The sequence below is a fragment of the Eutrigla gurnardus genome, assembly GCF_963514095.1.
Source record: "Eutrigla gurnardus genome assembly, chromosome: 12".
In the NCBI taxonomy this organism is placed as follows: domain Eukaryota; kingdom Metazoa; phylum Chordata; class Actinopteri; order Perciformes; family Triglidae; genus Eutrigla; species Eutrigla gurnardus.
This window is the reverse complement of record NC_139926.1, coordinates 22,472,295-22,491,204: the sequence shown is the minus strand read 5'-3', so window position 1 is coordinate 22,491,204 and position 18,910 is coordinate 22,472,295. Positions and strand designations below refer to the sequence as shown.

Here is an 18,910-nt window from a genome sequence, read left to right as displayed (position 1 = left end):
GAATGTTGAGAGCTGTCTAACATCAAGTACATCACATTTAAATCACACACGACAGAGAGATCCTGAACTTTCTAGAATCGCGTCAAAAGAATGATGGAACCTTTCAATCAGGAGGACCGAGGGGAGGAACTCCTGAGTGCAGTTTTCACTCCTCTTTGCGTCGTCTCAATTAAAATTTCATACCTGCCGAAGTGTTGCCATATTTGAGTTCCAGTCATTTATAAAAAAAAAAATGTTTTGCATTTGGTGCACAGTAGCCCCTTGTTAAGTTAACGTGTGACTCCTCACTGCTGGGAATGAAGGTCAGGGGTGATTGGTCTCGCAGCTGCACGCTCTCGTTGATTGATGAGCCTGCGAGCTCGGTCTACCTTGTGAAAAGTCCCCAGAAGCCCAGAATGCACCGGTCAGGAACGAAGCGAGTCTCTCCTTCTATTCCGGACTAATGTCAGCGGCGCCCTCAGACGCGTCCTCGAGAGTGCCGAGTACATTCGTCACACCGGTGCAGACTGCTGACACTTTGGAATGAAGCCTCAATCTGTTTTCTGGCTCTATTGATAAGTGCCATTTTAGGGTTTCTACCACCTCATTACGTTTAGACGATTGGGAAGACGTTAGAGGGTCCATGTGGAAATGGGCTGTTACAAAAAAAAGTTAGTTTATTAAAACTTCCAGCTTCACTTTAATACGGGAACTTAGATTGTGTGTCGTCACAGGTCTTAATGTGTGTGAGCATTTATTATTAACTGCACACACACACAGCTTGAATTTCCCTCAGGATCAATAAAGGAGCTACCTATCCATCCATCCATCCTAGATTCACGACTGTAATGTTACAGTTTCACATTTTACAACTGAGCAATAAACCAAAATATGTTTCTGAAAGCATCGGGGATAACAAAGGTAACGCTTTGACAGAATCGTGATTGATTTATTTGATTGGCGCTGCCTAGTTTGACAGTTTGATTGGAGTTCATGAGCGGTGATTGACAGCTGCGTTGAGCGACTCCTCGGCTCTGATTGGCTGTTTTTCTCTGGGCACAGGGGAATGAAATGTCATGGAGGAGCACGGAAAAGGAGGTGGAGGAACCTGAGGTTTTCAGAGATGATCCGTCTCATATACTTCTGTCAGGATGATGAAGAGTTATTTTTTATAAAACTTAACGGCTTGTAGAGTTTATCGGCAATCCATATACAATAAAAAATGTGTCTGCAAACCGAGCTACCAGATAAAAAAAAAAAGGTCATTAGCAAAGCCTAAATCAGGGAAAGCTTCACTCAGACTCTGTTGTGTCGGCAGGTCCACGTCCGTCTGAGCCGTCTGTCTGCTGAGTTCCGGCGGGAGACATTGTTATTTTCTTTTTCCTAACCTTTAAAGGGGCTGACACCGGTGTTTATGAAGGCTGATATTGGAACAGGCTACGCGTTAAACTCAGGAGGCGCTGAAGCAGTGTATGTGTGTGTGTGTGTGTGTGTGTGTGTGTGTGACTGGAACTAAGTTGCTGCTGAGATGGTAAACACAGTGTTAAGGCACAAAGGTTAATGGCGCCATCTGTTGGGGACTGGCAGGAGTGCATGTATACATATAGGATTAAGGTTAGGGACATTTATAGGTGGACTTATACTTTGAATTATATAAAGAGGTGATTGATGTCTGATACACGTTTTCTACATTAATTTGAACTGAGAATAAGAAATATCAGATGATATTGACTCAAATATCACCAGTGATTAGTATGCCAACATAGAGGAGTCCATTATTTATGCAGATAGACATCTGCCCTCCTACAGTTTACGACTCAAGGACTATTCCACAGTTTGTATCTCCTGGTCTGATTTATGTGCCGCTTACTGCACCAAACACTGGATTATTTACTGTATGTCTTTGTTGTGCTGAAGTCATTTCACAGTGTCCCCTTCTTTTCCTTCTCTTTCCAGTTCCTGGGAAACACAGAGGTTGAAGCCCCGAAAGGCACCGAAGTTGTGAAGGATGCAGTCAGAAAGCTGAAGGTAAAGCTGCAGCCTGGAGCATGGGAGAGTGGTCTAGAGTGACCGGATTGGCGGTGGGGGAGGGGGGCTCTTTCCCTCATCATTTACCAGCAAGGTGCCCTTGGAGTTTTTTTCTGCTCCCAATCGGGGAAGCCTATAAGTGCTGGATAAGCAGTGCAGTTGGCTCTGTCAGCCTTCCTCCAGGTTGATGCACAATTCAACAAAAGTCATTATCTGCCATGAAACCGGTTTCATACACTCGAATCCTTCAACGGCAACATGTTGTGTCCTGAAAGAATGAGTCCACTTTAAGTACTCTTGGCTTAATATTCTCCACCACTGGTGCGAATGATGTGATGTAATTATAGACTGCATTTGCATATTAAAGACAAGCATACATTTATTGAAACAATATAATCCCTTAATATTAAATTACACAGTGTTAGTGATAATACAACTCATGTATACACAAGTGTGCCATGCAATGTTTTGCTAATTAACGCATTGATTAAAGCTGCACCAATCATATATTAACAATGGCATAAATTACTATATAAAAAAGCATCACTTCTAGTAACTAACCCACTGAGAATGACCACCATTGTATGCAGTTCCGTCTGTTTTTGGCCACTTGAATCACCAAATTGTCACATCGTGTCATAATGTGGATATGGAGAACTAGCTCACTGAGCTCAGTGTTTGGTCTCCTCCACTATTCCAAATTCTGCCATTTAGTGCTGGACAGGTATGACCCATTACTCATCATCAGCAGACTGATTTCCAGACCTGCTGTCATCAAAACCCTCCAACGTTTCAACGTTTTCAACATCATTTAATCATGTTTTCACAATAACACCAAATTATTTTGGGAGTTGACCTCTTGCCTGTTTACAGCGAGCTGTCATGTCTGGAGGCCCAACGGAAGGTCCTAACATTAACCATTAGAGATCAATGTCTAACCTCAACAGTCAGGGACTACCATCTCATCACATCCAGCCAACAGTTAGCAACATTTCTTATGTAAGACTTGGATAGAGCAGAGCTGTAGGACGTACGTCATGGGAGCATTTTACATTAATCACAGTATGCACAGCTGCATGTAAACAGGAATATTAATGGACTCATTTTCATTTCCCATGTGAACAGCTGAGGGAGATTGTTGGCTTTTCCCGGAGTATTTTGTGCTTATTAACACAGTCCATTTATCAACCAGACAGGCAAAAAACAACATTATGCACCATGACTTTTAAAAAAGTAAAACAATCGTAGAAACTTTTTAGGGACGAGTAGAAAAACAATGTTTTGTTCTTTTATTATTTGTGAAATCTTGGTGAAAACAAATTTGACTGAGTCACATTAAACGGTGTCATGGAGTCTTAGGGTTGGGGTTTGTATTTAAGGGTTAAGGTTGAAGTGCAGCAAAGCCGGTCCTTTCTCACAGCTTGTTGGTAGTGCGGCTGCGCTCGATGCCTGTTGGCCTCGCCTCTGTCTTCTCCTGCCAAGAGTTGATTCTGGGAGGCCACTTGTAGGGGTGGACTGCTTTCCCAAACCCATACCTCTATTGTTACATTACTTTTGATCTTGAAAGCCTGTTTGGAGACCAAGTCTCCATGGTTACTCTCCTAGATACACTGGCAATCAGCACAGAGCCGAGTGATTGTTTTTCAAAGATCATGTGAGGAGAAGTGAGATGGAGGCCTGGAAGACATGCGTCCTTGGTTTAGGTCAAATACTGCAGTCGTTTATCATTGTGTGTGTCAAAAAAAAAGAATCTGCTGAGATCATCATCATTTTTCTATTAAAAGCCTTAAAGTGCCAGTGTTGGAGGGGTAACCTTTGTGTCTCACTGGGGACGTTTGTGTCTAAAGACCCTGGTTTCAAAAGCTTCCTGAAAGTGTCCTTATGTGTAATGACTCAGAGTCTCTCACGGCCCTTTTGAAAGACATGTTTTATTGGTTATTGACCTAAACTCACTGCCAAGTCCTGCTGGTATTTATGTCATTTAGCAACACAACTGTGAGACAGTTTGTTTTTTTGGCAGTGCTTGAACGAGCCATTGAATGAATCACAGATTTGTTAAAAACACTTACTGATAATTGTCTTGAACAAACTATCATTACCCTTAAAAGCTAAAATGCTGGCGTTTCACTTCATCGGATGAAGTTAGCAACACGCCTGTGAACAAAGTGGAGCATTTAGCAGCTCAAGTACCACATATGTTCCTCAGGAGATGATGGAAACCAAAACGGAGCTGCCAGATGGCCAGAAATTCAAATGAATGCTAATGTTGCTCTGTATCTGCTGAATGTTGCACACAGGCAATTGATTCCCAGCGTGTTCGCCAGAACAGCTTTCAGAGGTGACAGTGTTGCGCCTTCAGCTTGTTCTGCTGCCCCCTAGTGGCCAAAGAGCACACATTTACAGATGTTCACATCGTCCTACATATCTTTTTTTTCTGTTTGTCGTCGGCAGTTTCAGAGACATATCAAGAAGTCGGAGGGACAGAAGACCCCCAAAGTGGAATTGCAGATCTCCATCTACGGCGTGAAGATTCTAGACCCCAAGACGAAAGTGAGTCCAGACATCGGTTCTGGTGCAGAATTGTGTTCGACACCTGAGGTTATACTGACAACAGCAGCCGTGCAGAGAAAAAGAAGAGATCCTAGGTCGACATGACGTGTATAAATACTGAATGGCTTGTGCTTGTGTTCCCCAGGATGTGCTGCATAACTGTCAGTTACACAGGATATCCTTCTGTGCAGATGACAAAACCGATAAAAGGATATTTACTTTTATCTGCAAAGACTCAGAGTCCAACAAACACCTCTGCTACGTGTTTGACAGTGAAAAGTGTGTAAGTGCCTTCTGTGTTTTCAGTGAAACAAATGTAGAACACCTTTGACGTATTGTTTTGTATCCTCATGCTTTATATTTTTGATACCGTGCCCACATTTCTGGGATATTTTGACGTCTTTTAGTTAACCGTCCGGGGAGGATCCCACTATAAATAAGCTGTGGTGACATTTAGTGAAATCTTGTGAGCGAGCCTGTGTTGCTCTTCCCTGCTGCAGGCGGAAGAGATAACTCTGACGATCGGTCAGGCGTTCGACTTGGCCTACAAGAAGTTCCTGGAGTCTGGAGGCAAAGACGTGGAAACCAGGAAGCAGATCGGAACCCTGCAGAAAAGAGTACGTCTCCTTCCTCAGCTGACTCAGCTGGTTTCCTCTCAGGCAGACCTGAAACCCGTACCACCGTGCTGCTGACACGTTGATATTTGTATTAATTCATGCGTAGCTTGTTTGGTATTGATTGGTTGGAATCATGCGGTGTGGACAATTAAGCTGCGTTGATGAAGAATGACAGTAATGAATATTAATGAGCTCCGATGTTAGAGAACCGAGCTGTAACTATATTACTGCACACGCTGCTGCACCCGCAGAGCTTTTCCAGAGGTTTTTGTTTGGATGGCCACTTATTAAAACATTTGTATGATCCTGATTAAATGAGGGACAGAGGATGGGGAGCTGAACACCAATGTGACAGGAATTTTAAAAGGTTGTTTTGCAGTCATTTCTAGACAGCATTTAAAAAGACTTTCATTTGGTTTTTCAGATACTTGAGCAGAAAAAAGTTTTTAAAAGCTATTTCCATGTGAACAAAAACACTTCCAAAAGTCAGAATTGATCATGGAAATGATACTCCGAAAGAACAATCTCAGCTCAAGGCTTACTAGCATGCATTTTCTGGAGCTTTCAACTGTATCACACAGCCTTCATCAGTGGATAAAGATTGAGAGAATCTGTTGAAATGCAATGAAGCCCTGAGAAAAGCTAGTAAGTGGCCTTTGAGTTGGGAATATTTTGTTGGATCATAGAAATAGAAGAGAATAGAACAGACATTGAACTGTTTACAGTGGTGAAAAGGCCATTGTTGTTGATGGTGGATTAGGGTTAGCTCCCCGCTAAACCAATAGCCAAGGTAGTCACAGTCCTGTTCTATTGCTATGGTTTGGGTGATCTGATGATAAATATCATGAGACAATGTTATTTTTTTCCTCATACCATCTTTCTTTAATGTTTCAGGTTTTCTTTGATTTATTTCTGTAATCAATCAATATCAGTTTCTCCCCAGTCTACTGCTTTGTATACACCATAAGCAGTCATTTTCAAAAGTTTGAGTTTTTTTTTTTGGTTTCTTTCGGTGAAGGTAGAAAGAGTTAAATAAAAAAAACAACATGAGCAGAAACTAAAAGAGAAGGCAGCGGAGGCTGGGAGCTGGCTGCCTTGAATAATATCTCCTGAGGAGATAAGAGGGCTGAGCATGGCCATGTACCCCGGTAACAAGTGAACCAGAAACCCAGAGTTAACCCTGAAGTTACCTCCTTAAGACCAAAACCTGCTTTGTAGTACAGGCCTCAACTCAGGCACAGAAGACACTTGTAAACACAAAAACCACAAGCAGAAGCCAGAACCACTAGAAAGTCTAACAGCTACCAAAGCACTGAAACCCAAGCGGGCACAAAAACACAGCACACAACCAAACAGGACAGAACGATCTGGAAGACTGGTGGAGTGAAGCTTTTATTGTCAGGTTGATGAGGGGAGTGGGATCAGGTGTGCCTTGATTGCTCCAGCAGGAGATGCAAGCCACGCCCCCCTGACACGCCCCCTAACACACTAACCCTAATCCTGTAGAAGCGAATGGAGAGAAAGAAGACAAAACACAAAACCAGAAACACAACTGAATCATCACAAATGTAATATATCAGAATGTTTATCTTGATATTCGCAATATAAAATTACACTTTGTAAAGTGGTAACCTTTTATGTAAAGTTTCTTTGAGAACTTTTAAAAGTGCTATACAAATAAAATGTATTATTATTATTATTATTATTATTATTATTATTATTATTATTATTATTATTATTATGTATCTTAAAATTAGGTTATTTTGAAGGTGTAAAAAGGAAACCATTTAAAAAAACATTTAATTACATCAAAAAGCTGAAAACACAGGTTTTTTTCTTCAATTTTTTATTATATTTTACCTATTTTGTTTTCACAGGTCAGTGACATATTTTAACAAAATAGTGAATAAAGGCCTCATGAAACTATGTTGACCTGGCCAGACTAAATCATGAATAATGAATAATGTCTGTAAAAATATGCAGTCAAATTGGTGTTTTGATATCAGACAACATAAATGCACTTCTAAAATGACTGAACTGTCGTTTTCATGCAGATTCAAGAACTGGAGACAGAAAACTCTGAGCTCAAGGAACAGCTTCAAGATCTCGAAGAGCAGCTGATGATCGCTCACGTTCCACCAGTAAGGAGGAACACACCTCTTCAGTTTACAGAACATTTATATTCTTCATAATAAAGCTCTGTGTAACTTTTCAAACAGCCGGCCACAATTTCGGAAAAGTCTTATTCGACCATTAGCCGCCAAGAGTTACTGGTCATACCAGACCAAGTTAGTCTGTAGCTGTTTTATTGCTTATGAATATAACTTTTTATCACAAAGACTAAGATTGTGTTATTCCTTATTCAATAAGTCACATAGTCTCTCTCTAACTGCGGGGTCTGCAGAGAAACAAAATCTCAAATGATTTGGTATTCAACAAGTACACAACCCAACGCCCTCTTTTAATTATGAAAGCTTATCATATGTAAGCTTGCAATTATGTGTTTTACATATTGCTTGAGTGTTTGGAATGACCAAACCTGTGTGGGGGTCTAAGCTGGCTCTGAAGCGAGGCTATTACACACCTGATTGGTCTGATGGGAGAAAGTGATACATTCAGCACACTATTTGTGACATCCTCCTGCGAATGCAAATCACCCACACCTCTCCTCCTCTACGACTCTGAATAATATTCTTCCTCTCTGCTCATCTTCCTCTCTGCTCATCTTCCTGTCTGCCATCTTTCTTTTCTTCTCAGCCGCTGCACATAAACGCATCTAACGAGGCGTACATGCTGCAGAGGCCCTCCTCTCTCTTCTGGTGTCACAGCATCAAGTCACTCTCCTGTCTGGAGATCTCCTCCATCACGCTCACCCCCATGAGCTCGCCGGAGTCCAACCTGTCCAGCGGGCTACTAACTCCTCCTCCTCTGCCCGCCAAACCCGCTCTCCTCCCTCCTAAGCCCACCGAGGGGTGCAGCATCCCGCGGCCTCGCGTACGCGCCTTCCTTCTTTCTGTGCTTTGTCGCCGCCCCTGTGGCCGTAGTGTCTCTTGCTGTTACCTGCTTTGTTTTCTGCTTCTTCTCTTGCTTTTGCATTAAAAAAAAAACTAGCGGTGTAGCTTTCACACGTGACGTCGGTGTATCCGTCTCCATGACTTCACAGGCAGGGAGCGTCTCCACGAAACCGCAGTCTACGGACGTGTTCGACATGGTCCCCTTCTCCCCGGTGACACCGATGGTCCCCACACCGGCCAGCAACGGAGGCCCACCACCACCGCCGACCACATTACCACCAGATATACGTGAGCAGTCACTTCATCACATGATTAACAGGATTCTGTTAGTTCTCCTGGGAGATGCATTCTGCAGTATTTGGAGGATGAGCATAATTCAAAGAAGACGTGAATTCACTGTCCTTATGTTCACATTCAATCATCGGGATGTTTCTCCGCTGTTTGTAGGGAAAGACCTGTTCGGCGCCGAGCCGTTTGACCCGTTCACCTGCGGGTCAGCTGACTTCCCCCCAGACATCCAGTCGAAGCTGGACGAGATGCAGGTGAGTGAACGCTGTGTTTCGTAGAGCTGCAGGGAGACGGGTTAAACCTCGTCTGTCTTATTATCACCATCAGCGCTTTGAAGAGTCAATTTCACTCTTGTTTATATGATCAAAAGGCTCTGTGCATCGTGGGATGCCTCAGCGCCGCAGACCACCGCCGAATCATTTCTGGACTGTTTCGGTCCTAATTGGTCTGTGGTGGGCTGTAAACCAGCTCCGGCAACACTGTTTATTAAAATGAATAATGTCAAAATGCTTCGGGTTTGACAGTGGTGTGCAGAAGAAGCTCATGTAAGGGATTTCTGAAAGAACTGAGCACGATAGGATTTCTCCTCCTCAGCTGATTATGACTCACTTCTTTATTTAGATGTATCAAGAACACGGAAACACATTTAGAAATTCATGAATTAACAAAACAACGCTGGTGTATTACCTAGTTCTGTTTTTATGTTATTCATTCAGCTGTGGGGCGGTTTCTGTTTGGGGGAGCCAACGCAAACTAGACTCACTCTCAGTACAAATACATTCACACAGCAATCAGTCATTCTCTCTTGGTCTGTGTAAAGGTTTTGAATTGTATTATTATTAGAAAATAATGACTTCTGGAAGTGGAAATCGCCTGCAACTTCTCCTGTTGCCAGTAGGAGGCGATGTTGCACTGACACACCCCTCTCTTAGGGAACTTCACTTTTCCTCCTCTGAACTATTAACAAGCGAATGCATCTCTTGTCCTTCCCACTTGTAGCGTCAGAGATGGTTCGTACTCTATGCTTCTCTGTGTGTGACCGTGGTTGTCGTCTTGCATGCCTTTAGAGGGCGCCGCATGCCGCGTCAAGTGATTTACCTCCTCCACCCGCCTCCGAAATCTTCATCTCCGTCCCCCGTAGAGAAGAAGTTTATTGGGCTCAGGCCTCATTGTCTGTAATTAGCGGTTTGTTTTCTCTCGCTCTGTAGTTAACGAGCTGCTCGTCTCATTCCGACGTGTTTTAATTAATGTGAGCAAACACGGTTTTTAATCATCCAAGAAGTTGATTTCCAGCCAGTAATTATACTTTTCGAAACCCACATTGCATTAAATTGGAAAAAAGTTCATTTTACAAAAAAAAATAAAGTTGCTTTTGACTTTTCCATCTGTTACGAATGAGTTCCATCATTAGCTGCATGCCTTGTTTCTGCTGAGTCGTCGATCTTCCACACATTGCATGTCCGAGCATGGCGGCACGACAGTGTTGTAGTGTCTGTTCCGTTTAGTTCATTCCCTTTTCCGTTCCCGTTTCTCCGTTGGTTCTAATGTAAAGGTCACTCTGCCGAGCCTCACAGCTGTTCTGCGACTTGTCTTCCAGGAGGGGTTCAAAATGGGACTAACCCTAGAGGGCACCGTCTTCTCTCTGGACCCCCTAGACAGCCGCTGCTGATGCCATGAAGATGCTCTTTGTCGCGTACTTTTAACCCCCGTTTGTATGAAGAAGTGCCAAAATCCACTCCACGGTTGAGTCAAGATGTCACGGTTTTTCATCTTGAGGTTTATATGCATTTGCATTTAGATTTGTTTTTTTGTTTTTTGTTTTTTCAATACTTCAAGGTAGACTCAGATCCATTATAGAAAAATAACTATTTTTGTAAAAAAGGAAAAAGTACTTTTGCTCGCACAGGCAACGAGAGATGTAAATAGTCGAATATGTCCATGGTACAATATGTGGCAAAATTTTCATATGAGACAGTTTGTGTGTATGCACCATTTGAATTCTATTGTTGTATTGTAACACATTCCTGTTTGTATCCCGAACACACGCTGGCGGGAAATAAAAAATGGAATCTGTATCATTAACACGAGCATCAGCATATCCGTAACATCACATTTTACTCATTATGTAGTCAATTAATCTTTTTCTTTTTGGCTGATTCTTCCACATTTTTGTTTTCAACACTTAGTTGTTGTGTCTTTTTGGTATTTTTAAATTTTAATTTTAATTTTGCATTTCATAGGTTTGATTTTCCATTTCAGTATTAACTTGTCATATTGTTGCATTGTCATCATTTTAGTCTCCTATTTTCTTGCACCAGAAGGCACTTTTTGGACAGTCTCTGTCTCCAGTACTATTCCACTATTTTACTTTTGGTTGCATTGTCTTTGCTGTTACAGATATTAAAGAAAATCTTACTGCAACAAAATGCTACTCATTGATTCTATCATTGAATGTTATTTGTGTGACTTTTAGCTGTTTTGTATGTTTGTGTTCTTTGTGATTCAGAGCAGCATGGTTGGCATTGGATCGGTCCAACAAATGGTCCAGACTGACATATGTCAATGGCTGTGAAATCCAGTGCATTCATAGTTCCCAGAGGATGAACCCTACTGACTTAAGTGATCCTGTGATTTTTTCCCCCCTCTGGCATCACCAGCAGGTCAAAGCGTTCACTTATCCAGTGAACTGCTGATGGGCACAGCATTTTTTGGTTCACACATTCTTGGTTCCCAGATGATGAACCCTACAGACATTGATGATCCTCTGACTTTTCCTCTAGCTCCACCAAGAGGTTGACTAAAAACTCCACTATTCCAGCGTCTTACTGTAAAAACATGTGTTCCCAACTGCATGAATTGTAACGTGATCCACATTCGTCCAATGCTTTGGTATAACATCAAAAATGTGCAAAAGGAATGGCATTCCCCAACAGCCTCGTGTTGGTGTTCATTATGCAAATATACACACATGCTAACATGCTTAAGTAAGATGGTGGGGCATTCTCATTCCTTTGTGACTGAGGCACATTAGCTAATTTTAGTAAACACTAAACTAAGACGGCGAGCCGGGCAAATATTACCTGCTATACTTCAACAGGTTAGCATTGTCATTGTTTGCATGTTGGCACTAGCATTTAGCACATATCATTGCTGTAACTACAGCCTCACAGTAGCCTACTAGAATGATTTGCTGTATAGATACTCTGTGGTTTGTAATGTTGAGTCAGTCTCGTTCTGCAGTTGTCCTACTTCTTCAATTAACATGTATGTTCATTTTGTAGTCTAACATCCGATTTTCTTCCCTTCATCTCTATTTTCTTGGGTTTTTCGCCTCAGGATTTCACACCTCTTGAGGCTGAAATGATTCTCTTATCGTACAAAAAGAACCAAATGAAATCTTCTCAAACAAGAACAGGCAGCGAGAAGTATTTTCAATATTTATTTCCAAGGATGAAACGCCTCTGCTTCCAGCGTGGAAAGCCACTTTCTTCTCCTCTCTGCCTTTAGGGTGTTAGCAGGCAGTCGAGCCGCGCAAGAGTTACAAAATCTATAATAAATATACTCCAATATGAACCAAAAGGTCACAATAGAATTACTCGGCGGCACATTCATGAACATTTTAAACAAACAGCTTACATTAAAAAAACAACTGTGAACATTATGTTAAACACATAATCTTTTTAACTACAAAATATGTCTACAAACGAGTTTGCGTGCAAAATGACAAACGTAAAGGACCTAACTATACCTGAATCAATATGACAAAGAGTTTGGGGGGATTAACAAGCAGTTTGTTTAATTTGTTGCATAGCAAGAAATACAAAGCAGACAGGCAACTCACAGCCACCTCATCCTATAAGACTGATTATAAAAAGGATTTCAAGAGCATATAAGTCCAGGATACTGAAAGGGGGGGGAACTGACATGCATAAAAATAGAATATTCTGTGCTACCTTTTAAACGATACTGAAATTGAAGGGAAAAAAATGTTACAAATCACCACACACTACTCACACGACACCTCATTCGTCTCTCCATCGTGGACAGAAAGATCTTTATTGGTAGCCCCACACCCTGCCCTGTACCGCCCAGCCGGGAGGAGCGCACAAGGATCACACTACTTACAAAACAGCACCTGTGAAAGAAGATTTACATGGAGTGTCATTGTTTCAGTGACGAGGTAGCTAACACTGAGGGATCGACAGTCTTAATGTCGTCTTTTAATGTCGTACGTTCTCGGTACAGAGTTTTAAAAGAACTGAATACAGACATTGGTTCATCAAAACTGTCTGATGCCTGTGCCTGTTAAAGCGTCATTGGCTGTATTTGTTTCCTCAATAGCACCACAATGTTGTTGTATATGCAAACATTTCAAATAAAAAAAAATGAGTAGACAAATCTTTAAAAAAATAGTAACGGAGGGACAACATTTGACTTCAGTGGGATTCCTCTGGGCCTATAAACAGCAGTTATAATTACTATTTTAAAGCGTTCATGCTCAACAATCTTTGGCAATGTTGTTTTTTATGAAATAAAAATAAAAAGGGTAATATCTTTGGACCAAACTTCACCATTAGTGAGCCTCGAGATGCATCACGCTTGGAGTCAAACATACACAAGAAGACAGAGGAATGATTCTGACTCGTTTTTTTTTATACCAATTTTTGAAGTAAATTCCAAACATTCATTCTAAGTTACAAATCTTCGATGTCTTGAACTGGGTTGAAAGGCACAATAAATATCTTGCCACAGGGCCAGAATAGTCCTCAGTACTCGTATGTACAATGTGGCTGATCGGGTCAGCTGTCAGTTCAATAGTCTCGGGATTCTCCTCCACGCATCCCTGCTGACGATTTTACAAGAAGCACACAGGCCCGATATCGATGCCGAACTCTTGATCTGCGCCGCCAATGTCCACAGGGGCCAAATCCACAATAGGAAGTCTTGCCGTTTTCTGTGTCCTGTACTCAAACACCGTCTTGCCCCATTTGCCATTTGCTTGCTGTGAAAGATTGACAAATAGAAGGTCAGTGACAAACTTAATACTTCTCCACAACGAGGATCGATACAACTTAATGAAAGGTCAGACAGACTTTTTTATTACTTTTTGCTGCCTCACTGTACCAATCATTTAACTTCAGGAATTGTCTTTCTTTGAAGTAACTTCAAATACTTTTCTATTCCCTTAACTTTCAACAAACCCCACGAGAAGCCCAAAACCAACAATAAATTGATTGTATTGATTACTCTATTGTTGGTCTCCACCAAAATGGGTTGTCTGATAAATGGGCAGTCCCTGCATAAAGCCAAGGCAATACGCCAATTTTTGAGTGAAATACACTTGCATAGTCAAGTGTATTTGATATTTTTAATATGTGGCTTAAAATTTGCTTTACTTTCGTTGCTTTTGGTCATTTCACGGGATTTGTTGAGAACAACAAAAACATGTAATAAAGCATCCCTTACAGAAACCTTTGATGCAGTGAATAACAAATTAATATGAAAAAAAGAAGAGCAAAGCCACTGTTGATCTGTGGGAACTTACAGAGCAGGAGTCCTCCACCACCGTGTATCTGAAGCGGTTGTTTCCCTCGGCTTTGAGCTCCAGGTCGTTAGAGCCCTTGAGGATCACAGCTTTCTTTAAGTTGCCCGTCCTCTCGTCCTTGTAGCCCACAGAGTTCTTGCAGTTGTAGGTGATGGACTGAGACGCCTCTTTGGAGAGCAGGCGGATGAAAGTCATCTGAACTGTGATGGCATTTGCCGACTGATCATTGTTGCCGTAAGTGAACTAGAGGAATAAAAATAATGCAATCAATGCAGAGTCACACTAATAAAGCTCCAACATGAGTTTCACTCTTTTTACAGGAACATTACATTCCTGCACCGCTCTCAGGATGTAGCTCTTAATGTTTCAATTACAATAAAATATTCAACAACTTCAGTGTGCCTCGGCCCTGAACGGCCCTGCTTCCCTCTCCCCCATCGTCAAACTGTAACTGCTCACATGTGTTCCACGGTTGATGTCGGCTCCGAACCACACGGGTTTGTTCCTGGCAGAGCTCCACCACGCTTTACGAGGTATGCTGGATGGGTTGGCAGTGATGCAGGTCTCCCCGGTGTCCATGTTGCAGTGCACCTTGATGGCGTCTTCTACGCTGCCTTGGTTTGGATCCACCCAGAACTCCCCTAAACAGGGCGATCAGGAATTTTAAAATGTGAAGCTTTTGACCACAACGGTAAAATAAACTCCGCTGTATTGCATACAAGCAAGTTTAGCTGACAACTTGGAGGCATCGTGCCCCGATAATATTTCTCAGTGGATCATGTTAAACGTGAAATCCTCCCAAACACGCCACCGACACTCACCACTCTTCTTCATGGGGTAGCATCTCTTCAGGTCGTCGCAGGTCCTGGCAGGATGTTTCTTGCTGCCGTCGGGGCTCTTCATGCTGCTGATCTGGCTGCTGAGGGCCTTCAGGGTGGCCTGGACGCCGGGGTCCACGGCCACTATGGTGGAGGAGTTGCTGTTGGGCATGGCCTCGTCCTCGCTGAACTCGGGAGGAGGTGGAGGGCCCATGTCGTAATCGTCCGTGCGGCCAAAGAGGTCTTCGATAGCAGCCGTGGGACGTCCTGCAGGACCAGGGGGGCCTGGGGGTCCATCCTCTCCTGGAGGGCCCTGTGGATTTGGTATTGTATGTGTAGTATGTACAATTTTCATGTTTTGATTTTCCGGTCAGAACTCTACACACACAATAATAGGACACTTAAAGTAGTCTCTTTGTTCTTGACTTACGGAAAATCTGTTGAAAAGATGTTCAACTATTTAAAGTCAGTCTCATATTTCTTAAAGTCCACATTTGCCGGAATCTTTTTCTATCAGTTCATACCTCAGGTCCGATTTCTCCACCGATTCCACGGACTCCAGGAGGTCCCATCGGTCCAGGTTGTCCAATGTATCCTTCCTTTCCAGGAGGCCCAACAGGTCCAGGAGGCCCCTGAATCATATTCATATGAAAGATGCTTACTATTCTGCCTCATAATCATTCAATCAATCAATGATTGCTGAAATAAAACAAATATATATTGTGTTTTCATAGCATTTACCCTTGGTCCGCTTGGTCCAACGATTCCCGGAGCTCCCTGCTCACCTGTTGTACCCTAAAAGCAAGAGGTGAATATTCATTAGTCTCTTTATAATAACGCATTCGATTTCAACATTAGATTTGACTCCTATTGGATTGGATTAATGAGCACCACTTTAACTTACTGGAGGTCCAGGAAGACCCTGCAAACCAGTGAAGCCTCGGTGTCCCTTCTGCCCTCTCTCTCCATGATCTCCCAGGTCACCATTATCTCCCCTTGGTCCTTGGGGTCCCTGAATTAGAAAGATTTTAACACATCTCGTGATCATTTTGAAATGGGGACGTTTTCATTGTAAATTTGTAAATTTCATGCAGATGCATCATTCACAAAAATGTACAGCGCCCCTAGTGTACGTGAGTGTGTGGTACATCGAGTTGGAAACTCACCACTAATCCTCTCTTTCCAGCTGAGCCAGGTGGACCCAGAGGTCCTCTTGATCCCTGCAAATGAGTCGGGATCGTTAGAAGCCCTTCAGGGACCACGTCCCTCTGTCAGCACTCCCCCCCTTGTTGTTATCCCCAAACACATCATCCCCATCGCTTTGTATTAAGCTCACACACGTTCCAATGTGCCTGCTGGGCTTCAATCAGATCAACCCTCAGACGGCGTTCATGCGTGAATCTGTTATTACAGTTTTGTTTCCTGGTGGACTAAACACAAAGAAGGGACTTACAGCGTCTCCTCTCCTTCCAGCATCACCCGGAACACCGACAGGTCCTGGAGTGCCAGGGAGTCCCTGGGGACCGACCAAACCTTCTGGACCAGAATCTCCTCGGGCTCCCTGGTGAAATTACACCCGTCAGTCACTTGAAATGTGTAGAATAACAAACGGGTGACGTTAACATTCTTTCCGCCTCTTACTCTTTGTCCTAGAACGCCGTCTTTGCCTGGTGGGCCATCAGATCCAGCAGGGCCCTGAGGACCAGACCAGGAAATATTAAGACAGCAGCAAATTATAGACACACTTGGGTAATATAATTTGAGAACCATAATTAATTAAAAACGGTTTCAATCACATCTGGACCAGGATCACCGCGGGGTCCGTTTGCACCAGGAGAACCAACTGGGCCTGGGGGGCCTTTATCTCCAGGTGTTCCGGTGGATCCCTGTTTTCCTGGTGGACCCTAAAAAAAGAAACATACATTCCACATAAAGTCAAAATTGACACTGGAATAAAATATTGTGATTAAAGATGGAGAAACAGAACTTATATGATTCATGATCAATGACATGAAGAAAGACACTCAGAAGAATACTGACCCCGGGTCCTGGAAGGCCTGGCATACCACGCTCTCCTCTCTGACCAGGAAGACCCACAATGCCTCTCTGTCCTGTAGTTCCGTCTGGGCCTGGGGGACCATCAGGACCCTAGAGCAGACAACACCACACACAGAGCATTTAGATGTATGTCTGTTTAGAAAAGTAGCATATTAATAACGTGGTTTAAAAGTAAATTAATCTGCATGAAAATTTGTAACTATAATGTAAAGTTTACTGTTGGTCCGTCTTCTCCAGAGTCCCCTTTGTCTCCTAGGCTGCCAGGTGGTCCTGCTGGTCCTCGCTCTCCTTGTCTTCCGGGGGGTCCGTGGTCTCCACGGAGACCGAGAGGACCCTCTTTCCCTGGAGGTCCAAGGGGTCCGGGTTCCCCAAGTGGACCCTGGCAGGAATGGAAGTGGTCATGAGATACATGCATTCAATTTGTTTTTATTTGAGGAAACTATAGCATATTGCACCTTTAAGGGAATTATATCATTATTACGCTTTAATGTCAAATATTTCTTCCTGTTATCCTGACTGTGTTCTCATAAAAATGCAGGCCAGTACTTACGGTTGGGCCTGGCGGGCCGACTCGTCCTGCAGATCCAGGGAAACCAGTGGGGCCCTGGAAGGAGAAAAGTATACACAGTGATTAGATAGTTCTTTACAAGTTCAACAGATACCAATGTCTCCTGTGTGGAAAAGTGACACATTATTCAAACTTCAAACTCTACATTAGAGGAATTGAACAATCAGGAGTGACACACTATGATCATGAACTCCTTTCTACTCCCTTTAATTCCACCTTATCTTAATACGTATGTAACTATGAAATGATCTTACCGGTGCACCCTGTGTTCCTCTTCCGCCTTTCAATCCAGCAACTCCAGTTGGCCCCTACAAAAACAACACGGTATGAGGGAACATTCATCAGCAGCATGTTTAACGTGAAAGCTGGCGTCTCTGGAACGTTGAAGACATACAGAACAATTCATCAATTTGGGTTAACAAAATAAAACTTCCAGAGTGGACCACATAAAGAGATGACAGATGACACAAGTTGTACAAGTTGCCTGCATAAAAACAGCTATATTAAATCGAATAACTCAAGTGAAATTTTTCATTTTTTAATCTTGTGTCCTTTCTGTGTGTGACTCACAGGTGGTCCGTGAGCTCCAGACAAGCCTTGAGGTCCTGGTGATCCTGCATCTCCTTTTTGGCCTGGTTCTCCAGGCTCTCCCTTGACTCCAGGTTGGCCATCAGGACCCTGTAGAATGTGTGAAACAAGTTGAATCGGTTATAACGTTTACATCACCTCCTCGAGCATCATATAGCCATTAATAGGATTTATGAAACACAATGTATGAATGACTACTTACAGGAGGTCCAGCAAATCCAACAGCACCAATTGGGCCGGGGTCACCTCTTGATCCCTGTTATAGGAGAGAGATTATTACAGTGAGTTGATATAGAAATGTACACCCATTCTGTATTACCACTATAAACACTGGCCGAGTCTACTTACTGGCACTCCTCTGGATCCTGGGGGTCCATGAGGTCCTTTGGGTCCAGGTTCTCCCTGCAAAGATATTACAAACTTACTGATAATATTATCTACAGCCATTCATTGAGACTCTGTTGCCCCATAAATCCTGTATTATAGTATTTTTATGTTTTCAGACACATTCAACCCAAGGACTGTCCTTGTCCTGGTCCGGTGAAAGATGCTCTCAGACGCAGCCAAGAAAAGAAAAGATTAACAACATAGTGGGCATCCTGGGAATCGTCACTTTCCTAGAACTTTTCATCACATTGAATCATTAAAATGGGAATAGCAGCCTCTTAATGTGTGTGTGAAAGAGAAGAAAAATACTCTACCTTCTCACCACTGGGTCCAGCAGGTCCTAGCGGGCCAACGGGACCTGGGGCTCCCTGTTAAGAGAAAACAGATCAGGTTGGGGGATCTCCGCTCACATTACCAGTAACTTGTGCAGGCAAGTCAGTGGGCACCTTTCTCTGAACAAGCTGAGACAA

The 18,910-nt window shown here is 42.9% G+C and overlaps 2 protein-coding genes across 4 annotated transcripts in view; one reads left to right on the top strand and one right to left on the bottom strand.

Moving 5' to 3' along the window:
* gulp1a (GULP PTB domain containing engulfment adaptor 1a) overlaps nt 1-10,902 on the top strand; it is a 68,467-nt gene extending 57,565 nt beyond the window's left edge. For 2 of the 3 annotated variants that reach the window (XM_084022342.1, XM_084022343.1), the window contains 9 exons: nt 1,936-2,007; nt 4,459-4,557; nt 4,703-4,840; nt 5,058-5,174; nt 7,229-7,315; nt 7,932-8,168; nt 8,338-8,476; nt 8,636-8,730; nt 10,074-10,902. In XM_084022342.1, coding sequence (XP_083878468.1) covers nt 1,936-2,007; nt 4,459-4,557; nt 4,703-4,840; nt 5,058-5,174; nt 7,229-7,315; nt 7,932-8,168; nt 8,338-8,476; nt 8,636-8,730; nt 10,074-10,145 — 1,056 coding nt within the window. In that variant the 3' untranslated portion in view covers nt 10,146-10,902. The remainder of the gene's footprint in view (nt 1-1,935; nt 2,008-4,458; nt 4,558-4,702; nt 4,841-5,057; nt 5,175-7,228; nt 7,316-7,931; nt 8,169-8,337; nt 8,477-8,635; nt 8,731-10,073) is intronic. The other variant, XM_084022344.1, reaches the window with a different exon arrangement.
* A 2,244-nt stretch (nt 10,903-13,146) lies between these two features.
* Nucleotides 13,147-18,910, bottom strand: part of LOC311021654 (uncharacterized protein) — a 32,771-nt gene continuing 27,007 nt past the window's right edge. Inside the window, exons 36-54 of the mRNA XM_084022340.1 lie at nt 18,755-18,808; nt 18,402-18,455; nt 18,256-18,309; nt 18,036-18,143; nt 17,720-17,773; nt 17,448-17,501; nt 17,115-17,276; nt 16,880-16,987; nt 16,636-16,743; nt 16,481-16,534; nt 16,293-16,400; nt 16,006-16,059; nt 15,744-15,851; nt 15,581-15,634; nt 15,364-15,471; nt 14,843-15,152; nt 14,481-14,662; nt 14,022-14,264; nt 13,147-13,478 (exon numbers count right to left, since the gene is read on the bottom strand). Of these exons, the coding sequence (XP_083878466.1) occupies nt 13,332-13,478; nt 14,022-14,264; nt 14,481-14,662; nt 14,843-15,152; nt 15,364-15,471; nt 15,581-15,634; nt 15,744-15,851; nt 16,006-16,059; nt 16,293-16,400; nt 16,481-16,534; nt 16,636-16,743; nt 16,880-16,987; nt 17,115-17,276; nt 17,448-17,501; nt 17,720-17,773; nt 18,036-18,143; nt 18,256-18,309; nt 18,402-18,455; nt 18,755-18,808 (2,124 nt within the window). The 3' untranslated portion in view covers nt 13,147-13,331. The remainder of the gene's footprint in view (nt 13,479-14,021; nt 14,265-14,480; nt 14,663-14,842; nt 15,153-15,363; nt 15,472-15,580; nt 15,635-15,743; nt 15,852-16,005; nt 16,060-16,292; nt 16,401-16,480; nt 16,535-16,635; nt 16,744-16,879; nt 16,988-17,114; nt 17,277-17,447; nt 17,502-17,719; nt 17,774-18,035; nt 18,144-18,255; nt 18,310-18,401; nt 18,456-18,754; nt 18,809-18,910) is intronic.